This window comes from Erpetoichthys calabaricus, chromosome 14 (genome assembly GCF_900747795.2).
Source record: "Erpetoichthys calabaricus chromosome 14, fErpCal1.3, whole genome shotgun sequence".
In the NCBI taxonomy this organism is placed as follows: domain Eukaryota; kingdom Metazoa; phylum Chordata; class Cladistia; order Polypteriformes; family Polypteridae; genus Erpetoichthys; species Erpetoichthys calabaricus.
Window position 1 is genome coordinate 53,575,433 of NC_041407.2, and position 13,886 is coordinate 53,589,318.

Below are 13,886 nucleotides of genomic sequence, written 5' to 3' on the forward strand. Positions count from 1 at the left end.
GTTGGCCTAATTCAAGTCTCTAAAAACTGTGAACCTGAAACTGTTTAAGCTTACAGTTTTGACATTTTTCGTTTCTTCCTGATAGAATAAATATGCTGTACTCTCGGCTGGTAGCAACATGCTTCCTCACAATCTAATAGGAATTTGGAGGATTTCCAGATGCTCTCGTTACCATCCACCAGGCCCCCAACCCGCCTTTCATGAGGACTCAATGAAGTGTGAAGAGGGAGTGGTGGGGAGCATGTTCACCAATTATTTGACATAAGGGGCAGCCCTTAAAAACCTGCTTAATCCGATATCTGTGGAAAGATGCAGTGTTCTGGATGAAAAGGAAAAAGCTTTCACATGGTGAACAGTTAAAAACAGATCAGAGAGGCAATGGAGATGACATAGAGAGAGTGCCAAGCCATCTGGAAAGTATAAAGAACTGAAAGGCTGCATACCTGCCAATAATAACTCTTCTCAGATAAGCGTCAGCAGATATTTACCATTGCCTATACTAAGCAATTTGCTTGGAATACTTAAAAATGGTTATCATTTGGCTAGTCTGCTAGAAGAAAGTGAATGTTAACAATCTATTAACAGATACTGTATCTACAATGGCGCTACAGCAATGCCAAAGCAATTACTGTATAGTAGTAAACAATTGAAATCTGTTAGAGAACCACTGGTGCCAGCCTGTTTATTGCAGTGCTGCTGCACTTAATCATGCATGATTAAAACAAGGAAAGAATACCAACTGAGACCAAACTTTTTAGGGGACATAATTGTTTCCACATGACCTCTGTTTCTGCATTTCACATAATGTTGACTAGTTTTTTTGGCATTTTCAGCATTAGTCTCTCCTTTCAGTGCCTGTTTCAAGATCTCTCCTTCCACGTTTTGACTGTTATTCACCGGAGGGTCCATCAGCAATATCCAAGATTGATACACATTTTCATTCTGCCAACAGCTGTATTTTCACTTACACGTTTAAAGAGGACTATAAAGGAATCAAAGGAAATTTGCTTTCATTTTTGAATGGTAAAAACCACAGTACATTTTAAGAGCTTTAAGAATGTATCCCACAGGTTTGCAGCCGTTTTTGCACCTAATCAATGACAGTAATCTTTTGCCTTGCAGATGTATGACAGCAAAGGGCAAAAACAGATGGGTTGCATTGTTAATACCTTACTGACTTTTATTGTCTTCTAATGCAATCCATTCTCAGTATATATATTCATTCAGTTTTAAACCAATTTATTTCAATATAGGGCCACAAAGCCCACACCAGCAGCATCAGATGCATAGCAGGAGTCAGCCCTGGATGGGATGCTAATGACCCATGCTCACTCAAAGAAGTCCAGTTCTGAAAATATGCAAAATACAAAACCATGCAATATATATAAACAAGCAGCATTTAGATTTTTTAAGAGAGCATGGCCTTAAATAAGAGTAAGGGCCAATTAGCAAAGGAGGAAAGGAAAACCAAAGAAAATCCATTTATCAGCATTACTAGAGAAATAAATCTCAGGTCTATGATGCTTTGGACTCAGTAAACTCCAATGGCCCTAAGCCAACTGTCCGATCATGTCCATCTATTGGCATCCCACAAAATGGTACAGTACATGTTAGTTTGTCACTTTTGATAACTCTGAAGCTAGCTCCGTTACATTGGCCTATTTAAGATTGTTAAATGCATTGGTACCATTGGATTTCGAGTTCATCCTTCATCCCATGTTTCTCATCTTAATTCCATGGTTTTATATGTACATTTGTACTCAAGATTTGCGGACTGTGAACAGTCTGTTTTAACTTTGATTTTTAATAATTTTTTCTGATTGTTTATCTGGTTTCTTTTCTTTCCATTATGAGGTGTGTTTTCTGATTAAAATTTTATTTAAAGTAGCTAAATTATTTTTGCACCTTTTCCAGTATCAGGCATTTCTGTTTTGTGGAATCATTCCCGTGACATGGTGACCTGTTGCCTTGGGGGGATTGAGGAGGTCACAAAGTGTTACTCACTGGTGCAACAGTTTAAATATTGCTAAATATTCACATTCTGGAATATGAGCTTACAGATAAACTCCTTTAAAATGTAGTGTACAAATGTTTTGATTAGCATTTCCTGTTACAAGAACTTTAGCTTCGACTTTTCACTTTCACTTATGTTTTTTGTTAGGAGTTGATGTTAGTTCATTTTGAATTTCTGATTTTGACTATTTTGTTTGTATTGTAGTACAGAACAGAAGTGTAAAAGGAAAGTAGAAGTGATTTTTTTTTTAATTTTTTGGAAATGCCAGACTCATTTCCTATTGTTTTTGCTCAAACTGTATATTATTTTTATCCATTTGTCTGTTTTTGAGCATTATTTTTCTTTACACTTTTGAGCAAATGTGGTATCTAACAAGCTTTTTAGTGCATGATAGCCCTCCCCCTGCACTCATTGGTCTGGAGTTTAGCCCAGTAGTTGTTTATTCACTTGATACAATGGTGCTTCACACGATATTAACATTGCAAAGCGTGGTTATAGAGAAGTTAAAAATTAAAGTGAGTGAAGACATTTCAAGTAGAACATGTGCCTTGTAATTGTGCATAGCTGGGATTCAGTTCACTGGAGAACTACCACTGTGGTGGCTTAACATCCAATGAATGAGGAAAGAGGTGGACCTTCAATTCAAAACTCAATCCCATTTCAGCAGAAGTGGTTTATTTCATAATATTTTAGCCAAAATGCACATTGTGAGCATCCAACTGGATATCTGACATGTGGATTATGCAGCAAAATTAATTGGAGATTTTTTCATGGATGGTTTGATATTGTTTGCTGATGTTCAAGCCAGATCTTATTGAAATCCACTAAATCTCCATTCTTCATGAAAAAATAAGATTAAAAGTTTTTCTCAGTTGTCACTACAAACAATGCTAACTTCTGTTTGTCCTGAGTCTGTTTCATTTAATGATTAATACATTTCAGCTACTTCCACTTGGAAAAAAATACTATTGCAGCATCCCAGCCAGGTTGAAGCTCCTTTTGGAGTGATTTTGGGTCCGATTGAGGGAGGGCAGAGTACAGCGCAGAGGACGCTCGGGTGGCTGATACCCAGGATGGGAGAAGGGTCGAAAGGTTCGTTGGAGAAGGGTTAGGGTTAGGGTTGAGTTGTGGAGTTACGAAGTCGGCATTTTCTTCTTTTTCTGTTTTTGTTTTTCTTTAACGGTGTCTCTCACGACTGCAAATATGAGAGAAATATAGGAGACTGTAAATAGTTCAAAATCAAAGACATTCATTTTTTTTTTTGCAGTTAAAACCCTGTTTTTTTTTTCTTTATTGTTCAAGTAAACTTTTGTGAGCTTTACTTTGTCCGTCTGTTTTTTTTCTTCTTTTTTCGAACTTTATGCAAAGGTCGCTACACTATAAAGGATTCTCTGCTTTTATTGATAGATATACTCACTGGGCAATTAGGAAGCAATATTCTATTCTACTGGGGTGGTATTAGTTCCTGGTAATTGTTATGGAGTTGTCCATAAAACATAGCAAAAAGGAGTGCAGGCCTAAAAATAACCAAATCCAGACCAGCACTCTCGTAGTCTTGAACTCAAAAAGTGGTTTCAGTGCAGGCAGCCCAACAACATACGCAGCAGGCAGGATATAGTCCACATTATTAAAAAACAAAAACAAGAAAAGACACAACAAATAAAGAAAAAGCAATCATCAACAAAGAAATCCAACCCATAATCCAATCCTTAGTCACAAAAGTGAGCAACAATATATATTAAAAAAACAGAAAATCTATCACACTACTCATTTGAAGAAATTCACTCCACTAACTGACAATGCTGATCAGACTCTTTACCTCAAGTAAGAGGGCAGAGGGTAGTCCTCCAGCTGATTGTCACGGTGGCCACTCCCCGAATATTCTATTTTAAGGGGACAGGGCACTATTACAATACAATACTACAATAAACATAATACATACAAAACAAAGAATTAATAAACTGCTATTTAAAACATATAGCCCAAGGGAACCAAACATATTGCCAATAGAAAAATATACAAAATTATGTTTAAAAAATAACAAAAATGTTAAATTAAAAAATATTGCTTAAGCCAGGGAAAAAAAAAACTTGGGTAAACCATAATATAAACTAGGTGATTGTCTGCTTAGTATTGAGGCACTCATTCTTTTTTATATACTTTTTTACATATTTTTACAGGGGTAGTGTTAAAGAAAATAAAACACAAGCGGTAAAGTGAATATGACACTGACATGGCTGATCCCTTTTAGCATTCAGTGTCATTTAGATCAGAACCACTCATCAATACTTCTCAGTATTTGGATAAAGTAAAGAAAAAGAATATAGTAAAAGAAAGTTAAGCATTTAAAGCTATAGTAAAATATATAAAAATTATCCCAATTTTTTTACATGTAAATATCATATTAGAAATATTTTTCTGAATCTAAAATAAGAGAAAAAAAGATTGATTAAAAAACGTTTGACTGATTTGTGAATTTGGTTGGAATGAACGCCTGCAGCTGCAGTGGTGTGTTTGGACTGACCCTGTGAAGAACCCCTTGATCAGTTCAATGTTTGTTCTTTTTTATTTTTGTACTAGTTGATTAACCAGTGGCTTCACTCACTGAGTGCAAGGGAAAAAAATAAAATGTAGTCTATAAGTTATTAAACAGTAAAACATTAACATTTAAGAAGTAAAGATACAGTGAGCACTACTGGAGTGGTTTTGGGTAAACTACATTTTAAAGGCGCTATAACACAACAGGTAAGTAGTAGATCCCTTGTGAAAGGCGCTACACGACCGCTGTGGTATAGAAATTACATTTTCTATGTGATCGTCCAAATTTTTGCCAGACAACCTTGCACTACATGCCTGTGATTTACTTGTTAAAATAATTAATCACAAAAGCAACCTTGAATGTTGTGGGGTTTTAGTGACCCGAACTTACCTTAAGGGACAGTAAGTAGTTGTGCAGGGCAATTTACAAATGGAGTCCTGCTTCGATGGCACCGATTGCACTTATTCGCAAAGATTTCCACTCTCCTAGGAGCCGACAGGGGACTTGAAGTGTCACAAACAGTGCGAGAAGAGAGGATGCTGTCCGAAACTGCGAAGGTCTTGACTCGGCGGAGCAGCCCGACATTCCGCACCTTCCTGTGTCCACTTTGTTCTCACAACCCCTCGTAGCTGAAGGCAGTCTCGTCTTCACATTGTTTACAGCTCGACACAGTTAAAAAGTAGAAAGACACAAAGCTGTTTTCCTCATCTCTTCTACTATCAAGTACTGCCAACTAAAAAAAAGTTACAATGTGGCAGTTTCAGCGACAGTCACATGGACGAAAAAATAAAACTTCTCTGTCAGAACGCGCCTAGCTAGTTCCTGTATTATAATATGTTCTGTGGTCATAGGTAATTTCCATATTGTGTGGTCATACGTAATTTCCGTTTCATACGTAATTTCCATATCACGTGGTCATACGTAATTTCCGTTTCAAACGCGAAAAGAATTTTATATATATAGATAATGTCATTTTACTTCCCCTAGAGGGCACTGTAGTCTTTACAGCATATGATGGCCTAAAGAACTGAGGGGAAATACAGGGCATTGGCTTCTGTAACAGAAAATGTGAAGTTCAAGGGTGCTTGATTACATTTCCACATGTGTCTCTCTTTTAGCATTGCTCTGATATGCGGCTGATTTTCACTTTAAGAATTGGTTATTTTAATTTGCCAGATAGATCTTTTATTTTAATCACTGTCATGTGTAAGAATCATTAAGAAAATAATTCAAAAGTTTAACTCAGGACAATTATTACTTTATGTTAAGCAGTTTCTTATGTTCAAAGAGCTCCATTGCAATACGAAGCAGATGATGCAGAATGCTGCAAGGGAACATTGTCCATCTGTCATCTTCTGACCCCAACACAAATACATCAACCATCAAGTGTGCCTCATACACCTAAGACAATATCAATCCACAGTCTCATAGATAAGAGGAGGGAAAAAAAACCTGTTGACATGCTATATGATCTTTGCCTTCCTACTTTTTTAAGCATTGAATTTAAAATGTTGTGCTTCAAAGACGAGGCATAAGGTCACCCCTGGTATCACCCTGGAGTGTCCTGTGTAAAATACTACAGAAAATGTTATACAAAGCATTGGAATGATGGGAAAACTCATCACAGCATTTTCAGGAGGAGAACATTAACAAAAAGAGAGAGAAAGATAGAGAGAGAGAGATGCATTGTGCAAATATCCCATACGATAATTTTCTGGCACTAAGCAGTCATAGGGCTGACTTCATGAGACATATTTAACAAGAGAAATTCAATTCAGGGGTAAACAAAATGTGCTAGTGATTTGTAGAGGAGAGACTCATTATACTGAGCCATGCCTCTGGATCAGAAAAGAAAATATAAAACCATAAATTAAACAGATTTTTAGGTGTTGTTTCCAGGACATATGGAAATAAAATGAAATAGCAGTAGTGACTTACTCCTCTTGTGGTTTGGATTTACATTCTTTGTAATCCTTCACACAGAAGAAGCAACACAAATGATTCTGACACATGTTCTCGGTTTTATACACATTTTCTTCCACCTTTTTAAGGAAATGGCATAGTGCGAAAAACCAACATTTAATTATTTAAACAGGTGGATGTTAACTGGAAGGCCAGGCTGAATTTCAGCTAGAAAGGAGGTACATGTTGGGAATATACTTAGTGTGTCTTTATTTGTCTTTGGTGTTGTCATTTATACTGTACTCATTCCATGTTTCTCTTGGCAGCTTGAGAGCTACATCCAAGAAGACGTCAAGATGGAAATGACACGCATGCAGCGTTCTGCTGCCCATAACCAAACTGTGGCGATGCTGGAAATTGGCACCAATCTCTTGAGTCAGTCAGCTGAGCAAACTCGGAAGCTCACAGATGTGGAAACACAGGTAAAACTTGGCAAGGGCCATTGGGGGACTACATATAGCTAAAATAAGAAAAACAAAGTTGGCCAATATTGTCTTACAGTGATATCTTGCTGAGTTTGTCAGTTTCTTTTACATCCATCTTTCCAACAATTGTTAAAACCAGTTAACCTATTTCTGGATCAGGGACTTCACACTCCATTTCAGCATCATTATGAGTAAGACAGCAACCAATCCCAGCACCAGTCTGTCAAAGCAATGTTCACTCATACTTGACCAACTAAGATCTGCTAGGAAAACTGGGTGTCAATCAGTAAAATCTAATAATGTGAAAGGTACAGATTGAGCAGAACCCAACATCCTAAATCTGCAAAGCAATTCATGAAACTAGAGAGAGACAAACCAATAATGCACTGAACTGTGTCTTTTTATTTCCGTTCAGTTCAATTCATATTCATGTGACCTCAAACTATGAAACAGGATGCCTTCAAGGCAACAGTTAAACAGCAAGTAGAAAAAAAATAAGGTTTGTAACTTTACTAAGCAGAAATTGCACATGGAAAAAGACATCAAATAAAGTTCAAAATAATCCCAAGTAAAACAATAAAATTGCATCCCCTCCAGAACTTGGCTTTATTGTGTTTCTTCATGCCTTGCCTGTTTGGAAGTGTGATTTATGCAGTTAGCCACCACATTATCTCACAAAAGCAGATCCCATCACACCTTCTACTTCTTATTCCTTCATTTTTTCTTCCCATTCTTCCCACCATTTCATCCTTCACCATAAACTCTTTTCAGAGCTTTTGATCAGTTATACTCTTTCTGCAAAGTTAACTTTAAATAGCATCTTGGGTAACTTCCAGCTTAATCCCAAAATCACTATTGGGTGTTCAGGTCTCCCATCTATTTCAGAAGGACAGCATGGTTTCTAATGTTCTCTTAAAGGAGGTGCTGTCATCTCAGGTGTTGCCCTTTTGCTTTGACTGTCTTTTCAGCCATAGAACAAGGCATCTCTAACTCCATGGGAGGACGTTCTGTGTTGTTTTGTAATCATGTGCCATTGCTGCTAACCAAAGATGAATGGCCTTCTGTGGCGTACAGGACATGTACAAGACACAATACCCATACTGGCCCCTTTCTTCCCACAATAACAGAGTCATGATGTCCTCTGATGACAGCATGGCTCTGTATTTTATATAGCAATCATCTTTGGAGTGGACATTACAAGTCCCTGCACGGTTATTGCAGGAACAGCTTGAACCTCAACAGTGTCTGATCTAATCAGAGATGTTCAAATACTTTGGCAAGCTGATACAATTCCTTAACAAAAATGAGAAGCAAGTTTCAAGGTCTAGGCAGGACAAAGAGGCCCTCACCATCCTATATACTAAGACTGTAAGAGTTATGGTAGAAGGAATCAATTGCTTTGCTACACCTTTACTGCGTAAGAAGGATATGCCATACCTACAGGCCCCTCAACAATACTGTTATTCCCAATTTGAGAAATGTTGAGAAGCACCTGCTAAAGGATCCAGTTAAGGCCACAGCTTATACAGAGGAGATTAAGAAGTTGGAGCAAGTTGGTTATGTCCTTAAGCTCTCACCAGAGACCAACCTGTCTAATAGTGAGTCCTGGTTTATTCCACATCATTTAGTCCAGCGGATTGGAAAGAACCAGAGTAATGTTTAATTGCTCCTTCAAATATAAAGTCATCAGTTTTAATAACTACCTGTTGCCAGGTCCTGCCTTAAACCCCTTACTTCTGGGCGTGCTGCTACGTTTCCGTAAGCATGCAGTAGCTATAAGTGGTTCCAAAGAAGAGGGTCAGATGCTTTGCAATATAGGCCCACCGAGTGCAGTAGACTATCAAGCAACAGAGCTGCTGATTTTCCTGAGAGTACAACAAGATAGTTTACTTCAAGAGTACAAACAGGTGAATGCTGAAGGGACAGTTACTGTATAATTTGTCACCAAAATTCAACGAGTCCAGCCAGCATATTCAAATAGGAGGTCATCTGAGCTGTGCCACGGAATTGGAGTTTGCCTCTATTCATGTTATAGTTTTAGAACCTAATCATCCTTTCACCAGATTGATCATTCAAGACTGTAACAATAAGTTATGCCATCCAGTGCCTGAACGAATGTGTCATGACTGTACGAAGTGAAAGGGAAGACCTGCCATTCCTAAAATGGCAGATCTCCGACCTGCTCGGCTTAGACTATTTAAACCTGCCTGCTATAGTACTGGTATGGACTGTTTTGGACCCTTTCACATCAAAATAGGAAGACATTCTGAAAACAAGTGGGATATAATTTTTAAGTGCCTTACCACAAAAAGGTGTTAATTTGGACCTTGTTATAGGCTGTTGATACTGATTCATTTTTGATGACATTAAGAAGGTTTGTTGCACAAGGAGGTATCCCATATGAACTATTGTCTGATCAGGGTACAAATGTTCATGGTGGGTAGTGAGAGCTAAGAGAGTCCTTTGCAAATTTAAGTCCTGAATTGCAGCAGCACTTAGTTAAACAACAAATTATGCCTTGATTTAACCCACCGAATGCACCTCATTTCAGTGGGGCATGGGAAAGGGAAATAAGATCAGTCAAACAAGCACTCTGTACTGTAATAGGTTCACAGATATTGACAGAGGAGATACCCCAAACTGTACTCATTGAGGAATTTTGAATAGTAAACCATAAGGATATGTGTCCTCCAATGTTATGGATATTGACCTAGTTACACCAAATGTGTTGCTTATGGGGGTGGCTAGATACTTTGCTTTCACAAGTGGCATATTTAGCTATAGAGTCTATAGTGAAAAGAAGGTGAGGGCTTATTCAATGATTGCTGATCATTTCTGGGCAAACTTTATTAAATATTATCTGCCTAACCTGCATGTGTGCCAGAAGCGGAGTAAAGATACATTGGATATTCCTATGGGGAGTGTAGTTATGCTTATTGATCCAAAGATTCCTAGATCCTTCTACTTGATTGGTCAAGTGATCAAGACCTTCCTCAGCCAAGACGGACATGTTAGAGTTGCAGAGGTTAGGGTAAAAGATAAGGTTTACACTGCCCGGTTATTCGTTTGATTGAGCTGCCAGAGATCCTGGAAGAGAGTATCAATGAGCAGGTAAACCCTAAATGATGTCTCTGCTTATGTAAGGAGGGGCGGCAATGTAAGAAAGTCAGAGAGAGTCTAATATCCATATAGCGGGAAGCTGTTCTGGCAGGTGTTCGGATTGTGTGTCACAGCCTTAGTGGGCAGTGTGGAACAGTACAGGTAGACCAAGTTATATGTGTTATAAAGAAAATAAGTCAATGTTCAGTTTTATAATTCCTAGTTACATTTAAAGACTGACTGTAAAGTGGCATTATTTTGGTTGCAAGTTACGAATGCTGCCCGTTCATTCCTACAACTCAATGGATAAGACAGCAAGACGCCGAGTTTAACAGCATTGAATTTGTTATATTAGAATACAATACAAGCCTTCAATAAAAGATACTGAAAATTAAGTGCCTCATCTATACTTCCTTTATGACTGTTCAAAATATTCCTTTCCTGAAACATCTTTGTGTTTTAACTGACATCCTGTTGCAAACTGAGCAGTCAGAGTTGAGTGATTTTCATCCCCTACAATATTCATTTATTTTTAATTTTTGGTGATTTTCCTGTGGTTCTTTCTGGAAATCTTTGCATATAATTAAGTTTTTTTACCCAAGTATTTTGAATTTGACTTTAATTTGTATAGAGAAGGTGTTGCTAAAAGGTTGAATTATTTTTGCTGTGGTGTCATTTTGTTTATCACAGGTTCTACCCTTTTTAGAGTGATTTTGTTAGGTGTATTTTAGACAAAAATATATGGCATATAATGAATAAATTATGTTTTTCACAAACAGCAACTAGTTTTTCCTCATATTAAGCATTAGTGTTCTTACTATTACAGCTACTGCGGCAAACACCAGCTTTTGCTAACTCATCCTAACTAAATAAATGAGTGCAATGGCACTTATTAATACAACAATATTTGTTTATTTGATTTTTTTGAATCTTAAAGACACTGTGCATGCTACATATTTCTTAATCTAATATCCACAGGGTATAAAACCATTGCGGGTTGTTAATCCACACTTATGTTGTCCTCATTAAACTATTTACATCACATCGGTTTTTGAAAAAGAGAAATGGTTAGTGGATAAAAGCATTCCTCACTAACTTCAGACTAAGCAAACAAACTTGTATGTTGCTTGTGGCCGGGCAATTCTGTACAAGGTAGACTGTGTTTTTAATTTTTTTTTATTAACTCTAATTTTATGGTAGCAGAAGTCTGCAGCTTGCTTATGCATCAGCAGGCAACTGACTTTCTCTGGACCTTAGTGTTGTGTTGAAAGTCCTCTTTCAGTCGAAACATTTAACTTGAATGAAAGAGGTGAAAGATGGGTGATGGAAGGGACTATTGAAAACTTTGCTGACAGCAACTGTCAGGAATCAGCAGAAATACATTTGAGATTTTTCGCTGTCTCATGGGAGGTTTCATGTGTTGGAGTCAATTTTTCTCTGGAATGAGGGAATGATGTAAGCTGCTCAAAGAGTTTTGGATTATGCACACAACTGCTACAAGTTGCCATATACACTGCTGTTCTGATGTGATTTAGCCACATTAAATATGCAGACATTTTGGTATATCCACAATACAGTATATATTGCACAGAATTGTGTTTAGTCTCATCCAGTTTTGGAAATTAGCTATACATTTAGTTTTTGGGGTGAATCCAATCTGTAAAACACAAGCAAAAAGTATAAAATGCATCAATAATGAAATTCACCTAATTCAATTTAGAGGCGCATCAGCCAGAAAACATCCTAGTTAAATCGTAAGCAAGGCAGCAACCAATCCAGTCTACTGAACCCTTACATCCATTAGGCCAGTTTATAATTTTCAGCTAGCCAAAGCTGTATGTCTCTGGTGTGTTGGAGGAAAACTGAAAAATCAAGGCCAGCATGTGGCCCACAATGAAGGGATAATCAATTAATGAATATTGATATTACATTATTAGGAAAAAGGTACAAGTGAGTGGTTCAGTGTAGGAAAACAGAAAATGTACTTTTTATTGGTCATGGAATGATCATAATTTGCATTTTATGGCTTCCTAGAAGTTGAGAAGACTTCAAAAGAAGATATTAATATTTACATTTCATTTAAAGTATTTCATTATAGAAAGTAGATTTGATCAGCTACAGTAATATGGTGATTATTATGACCCTGGCTAACTGAAGGAGAAACCCTAGTAGGGTGAGTGGGAGAGGAACCGTTGACACATACTATGCAGCTGCTAGGCCCAGCATGAAGGAAAATGCTTAAGATATCTTACAGACTTCTATTATACAGATCTGTCTAGCAAATAATTATTTTCCAATTTTATAATGTGTATCTGGAGCAGCGGGTAGCACTGCTGCCTCGCAGTTAGGAGACCCGGGTTCGCTTCCCGGGTCCTCCCTGCGTAGAGTTTGCATGTTCTCCCCGTGTCTGTGTGGGTTTTCTCTGGGTACTCCAGTTTCCTCCCACAGTCCAAAGACATGCAGGTTAGGTGCATTGGTGATTCTAAATTGTCCCTAGTGTGTGCTTGGTGTGTGTGTGTGTGTATGTGTGCGCCCTGCGGTGGGCTGGCGTCCTGCCCGGAGTTTGTTTCCTGCCTTGCGCCCTGTGATGGCTGGGATTGGCTCTTGCAGACCCCTGTGCCTCTGTAGTTAAGATATAGCGGGTTGGATAATGGATGGATGGATAGTGTATCATATACAGTATATAAACACCACTGCATAAACCACATGCTATGAAGTGACGTTGATTTGTAGCTGCCAAAAGCTACCCTTTAGCAGAAATGAATAATGACTTTGGACCAATTTGTGTGTTTGTATCTCAGCACCTTCTCATAGCAGACCTCAGAATACTTACGTTTATCTTCAGAAGACAAGAATTCAACAGTGTGAGTAATCCTAGGTTGCTGTGCTTTAAGCCTCGACTTGAAAAGGGTGTTCTATATTTCTGTTTTGTGAGAGGTCAGAGATTCCTAAAATATGTGTATTACAGCTTCTAGCATTAGTGGTGTATAGTGGATGTTCCTTGCTTCATAACTTCATCATATGCCATAGTCAATAGATTACTTATATTATCATGGCAGAAAACTGAAGATTGCCTAACATCAATTACAGAAGAATTGTAATGGATTATATCAATGAGTAATAGTGCAAGGCATAGCAGACACTATAGAGATTAGCTATGGCTTGGTTGAATCCATTTTTCTTGAACAATTAAATATTAGTAGTGGTTTGCACGTGTTGGATGTGTAGAACGTTGGCTCCCGAAATAAATCATTGCTCCATCCATTGTTTCAAGAAGATGCTTTAGCTAATGAATTTGAACTGATACACATTTTGGAAATGGGGCTGAAACTTTGATACATTACTCTGACTGAGAGTTCAAAGAACAATAAAAGAAATTGAAGCACGGCAATTCTCCAACACTAAAGAAATTCAAAGTCTACGATTTTCACAACAAGATCACGTGTACATTTTTATGATGTTGATGACATAGTTCTTATTGATTACAAAAGGCCCACAAAACTGAGCAGTATTCCATTGCTTTGGTTTGACAGTAGCAATAAGGAGAATCATCACGGAATGCACTCAACCTTCCAATAGAGTCTAGGTGTAGACCTCCAAAGTTCTGCTCCGTTGAGGACGTTGTCGCTTTGCACTATAGGTAAGATTAGGGTTTTGAGGGGATCATTCGACTAAAGTCAAGTAAACCAAGTGACAAAATCGTGCTGTCCAATTGACTGCCCAACAGAGCTGCTGAATCATGGAGCTGCGGAGCTCTTTAACTGGGCTCTTCTCCAACCTTCCTCAATCTGTTTCATGTGGATTTAGAGAGGGCCACAGCCACCCATATTTCTAGACATGGTCCTAT

At 37.9% G+C, this 13,886-nt stretch overlaps 1 protein-coding gene across 1 annotated transcript in view; it reads left to right on the forward strand.

The window, feature by feature from the left end:
* Positions 1-13,886, forward strand: part of angpt2b (angiopoietin 2b) — a 99,739-nt gene that overhangs the window by 37,287 nt on the left and 48,566 nt on the right. The window contains exon 2 of the mRNA XM_028818910.2: positions 6,782-6,937. Within this exon, the coding sequence (XP_028674743.2) occupies positions 6,782-6,937 (156 nt within the window). The remainder of the gene's footprint in view (positions 1-6,781; positions 6,938-13,886) is intronic.